The sequence below is a fragment of the Erythrolamprus reginae genome, chromosome 3 (genome assembly GCF_031021105.1).
Source record: "Erythrolamprus reginae isolate rEryReg1 chromosome 3, rEryReg1.hap1, whole genome shotgun sequence".
Classification (NCBI taxonomy): domain Eukaryota; kingdom Metazoa; phylum Chordata; class Lepidosauria; order Squamata; family Dipsadidae; genus Erythrolamprus; species Erythrolamprus reginae.
In genome coordinates this window covers 258,543,598-258,547,416 of record NC_091952.1, presented here as the reverse complement: position 1 = coordinate 258,547,416, position 3,819 = coordinate 258,543,598, and the positions used below count along the sequence as shown (strand labels likewise).

Genomic DNA, 3,819 nt, shown 5'->3' with positions numbered 1-3,819 from the left:
GGAAGGACAGAGGAAGGAAGGATAGAAGAAGGAAGGAAGGACAGAGGAAGGAAGGAAGGACAGAGGAAGGAAGGAAGGATAGAAGAAGGAAGGACAGAGGAAGGAAGGAAGGAAGGAAGGATAGAAGAAGGAAGGAAGGACAGGGGAAAGAAGGAAGGAAGGATAGAAGAAGGAAGGAAGGACAGAGGAAGGAAGGAAGGACAGAGGAAGGAAGGAAGGATAGAAGAAGGAAGGAAGGACAGAGGAAGGAAGGAAGGACAGAGGAAGGAAGGATAGAAGAAGGAAGGAAGGACAGGGGAAAGAAGGAAGAAAGGATAGAAGAAGGAAGAAAGGACAGAGGAGGGAAGGATAGAAGAAGGAAGGAAGGACAGAGGAAGGAAGGAAGGATAGAAGAAGGAAGGACAGAGGAAGGAAGGAAGGAAGGATAGAAGAAGGAAGGAAGGACAGGGGAAAGAAGGAAGAAAGGATAGAAGAAGGAAGGAAGGACAGAGGAAGGAAGGATAGAAGAAGGAAGGAAGGACAGAGGAAGGAAGGAAGGACAGAGGAAGGAAGGAAGGATAGAAGGAGGAAGGAAGGATAGAAGAAGGAAGGATAGAAGAAGGAAGGATAGAAGAAGGAAGGAAGGATAGAAGAAGGAAGGACAGAGGAAGGAAGGAAAGAAGGATAGAAGAAGGAAGGACAGAGGAAGGAAGGAAGGACAGGGGAAAGAAGGAAGAAAGGATAGAAGAAGGAAGGAAGGACAGAGGAAGGAAGGATAGAGGAAGGAAGGAAGGACAGAGGAAGGAAGGAAGGATAGAAGAAGGAAGGAAGGACAGAGGAAGGAAGGAAGGACAGAGGAAGGAAGGAAGGGCAGAGGAAGGAAGGATAGAAGAAGAAAGGATAGAAGGAAGGAAGGATAGAAGAAGAAGGAAGGATAGAAGAAGAAGGAAGGATAGAAGAAAGATAGAAGAAGGAAGGAAAGAAGGAAGGAAGAAGCCCGGCTTCTGCTACAGAACTGTGAGAGACCGGTGGTTAGAAGGCAGTATTGCAGGCTGATTCTGCCCACTGCCAGGAGCTCGATCCTGACCGGCTCAAGCATGATTCAGCCTTCCCTCCTTCCCAGGTGGGTCAAATGAGGACCTGGAGTGTTGGGGGGGTGAGAGTCCGACATTCTCTAAACCGCTTAGAGGGGGATGGAAAGCCCCCTCCCTGTAAAAGACTTGATGTAAAGCCTCAGGGCTCCTGCTACAGCTGTGCTCTGACTTCTTTCTCTCCCCCATAAACAGCTGGTCGAAAACCTGGGCCGCCGCATCGCCCGCTACCTGAACCTCAACTATTTCGACTCCGAGGACCTGTCCACGCTCCACATCATCCGCCATTTCCCCCCCGAGGTGGATGAAGAAGAAGACGACGAAGTAACCGTGTAGTGCTTGTACGAGTGCCTGTCCATTAAAAGGTGTCGGGGTGGGTCCCCTCGGGTCCCCTGCATCCCAAGGGGCCCAGCCCCAGGCCTTGACAGGCGTCCACAAAGGACCCTCTCCAACGATCTAATGGCATTTAATGAGGAGGAAGGCACGGGGCACGCAGGGGGTTAAGTTTTGCATTTTGTTTTATTGTGGTATGCCCCCCTCTGTCCGTCAGGAGATGGGCGCCTTATAAATCAAAACAAACAAATAAAATAAATAAATATCAGACCCCATTTGGAATCCTGTGTTCCGTTCTGGAGACCTCACCTACAAAAAGAGATGGATCAAATTGAAGGGGTCCAAAGACAGGCTACAAGATTGGTGGAAGGTCTTAAGCATAAAACGTATCAGGAAAGACTTCATGAACTCAATCTGTAGAGTCTGGAGGACAGAAGGAAAAGGGGGGACATGATCGAGACATTTAAATATGTTAAAGGGTTAAATAAGGTTCAGGAGGGAAGTGTTTTTAATAGGAAAGTGAACCCAAGAACAAGGGGACACAATCTGAAGTTAGTTGGGGGAAAGATCAGAAGCAACATGAGAAAATATTATTTTACTGAAAGAGTAGTAGATGCTTGGGACAAACTTCCAGCAGACGTGGTTGTTAAATCCACAAGAACTGAATTGAAACATAAATCTATCCTAAGATAAAATACAGGAAATAGTATAAGAGCAGACGAGATGGAGCCGGAGGTCTTTTTCTGCCCTCAATTTTCTCTTCCTCCTGCTGCTGGTTGCGCCGCATCCTGCAGGCTGCAGGCTCGGCTTCCGCGACCACCCGCCCACAAACGCCCCGCGAGGCAGCCCGAGACGGTCCTGCGAGAGGCCACTAGGTGGCGCTGCTGCTTCGCCTTCGGTCTCGCCCGCCTCAGCCGAGCATCGCAGCCCACCCGGCTTAAACTCCCGGGGCGGCCACGGGCCCAGCCGCCCTTCCACGCAGCGCCTGGACTTTCTCCTCGCGGGGAGCGCAGCAAGCCCCGAGCCCACCCACCCGCCGCTTTCCGTCCCGCTGGCCCTCGTGCGTGGCTTCTACCGCAGTGGCTGCCCAGCTTGTTCCCCGCGAGATTTGCGTGGCTCGGGGGGGCCCTTCCTGAAAGCGGCCCCTCTCTTTGAAGCTCCCGGGGGGCGGTGGGGGGGCGTGCAGGGCCCCTTGGCGGGGGACGGGCCTGTTCTTTCCCGGCCGCAAGGCAAAGCAGCCTCCAAACGGGATGGGGGGGGGGGGAGAGAAGGGTCGGGGGGGGTGTCTCCTGCTTTCCAGATGGGGGAGGATTTCGGGCAGGGGGGGCAGCCTCTCCTTCCCTCCCCCCGTAAGCAGCGCCGGGGCGAAGTTCGCCTGGAACAGTCACAACCCCCCCCCCCGCCTGGGAAGCTCCCGCCATTCTTTGCCCCAGCCTACCTTACAGGGTTGTTGTTGAAAGATCCCTATTGAAGGAGCTGCTGGAAAAGCCGGGCGAATGAGGGGATAGTCGGCGTGGCAGTTACCCGACCCCCCAACATGAGCCCCTCCTCCCAAGAAGTACGGGGGAAGGGTAACCCCTCCTCCTGCAGGCACCCCCCCCATCTCCCGTTGCTCGCGTTCCGCCTGGGGCTTATAGGAAGGGGGCGAGGGTGACCCCCGCCCCGAGTGGGCTTTGCTCGAGGGCGGGAGGCCAAGGGGGCGCCCAAGCGAAAAAGGCCCCGCCGAGCGTTGAGCTTCGTTTCTGGCAAAACTTTCCTGGGGTCACAGCGCCCCTGCTTGGATCGCAACCCAACTGCGCTCTTAGTTCTGGAAGGACGCAGTGCAGAGCCTGGCCGCGTCCGATCCGTCGCCGGGTGCCTGTTGCATTCCCACGACCGGCTGATTGCCGCGTTTGCCCTTCTGCTCGGAAGACCCCCGTGATCCACCACAGGTGGGCTGCTAAGGGGGGACGGGGACGTGGGCTCGCCCCCGGGGCTCTGCGTGCTAGCGGACTCAAGTGCCATGATGCTACTGCACCTGGGCAAGTAGCGAAATTGCGCGCGGACACGTGTTCGTGCGCGATTTCGCTACCTGCCCAGGTGCAGTAGCATCATTGCACTTCAGTCCGCTAGCACGCAGAGCCACGGGTGTGTGTGTGTGAACACACGTCCCCGACCCCGTCCCACCTTAGCAGCCCACCTGTGGACCCAACCCAGCTGCGCTCGTGGGAAAGGCCAGGGGCGCACCAGGAAAGCTGCCCCACGCGGGGTTGAAAGGAACTCGGGTCGTTAGCACGTGCGAATGCAGTTGGGGGGGGGGGGGGGTCCTTGCGTTGCGCAAAAGACGGAAAGCGGCCAAAAGTCGCGGCTCGGAGTCTCTCTGGGGGGGCTGCGGAGGGGCTGGCACTGCGGGGCGCCTCCCTCCCCCCCCAGTCCC

At 56.2% G+C, this 3,819-nt stretch overlaps 1 protein-coding gene across 1 annotated transcript in view; it reads left to right on the top strand.

The window, feature by feature from the left end:
• The window catches only part of TMEM249 (transmembrane protein 249), a 12,361-nt gene extending 10,955 nt beyond the window's left edge, over positions 1–1,406 (top strand). The window contains exon 5 of the mRNA XM_070749317.1: positions 1,266–1,406. Coding sequence (XP_070605418.1) covers positions 1,266–1,406 — 141 coding nt within the window. The remainder of the gene's footprint in view (positions 1–1,265) is intronic.
• Positions 1,407–3,819: the final 2,413 nt, after the last annotated feature.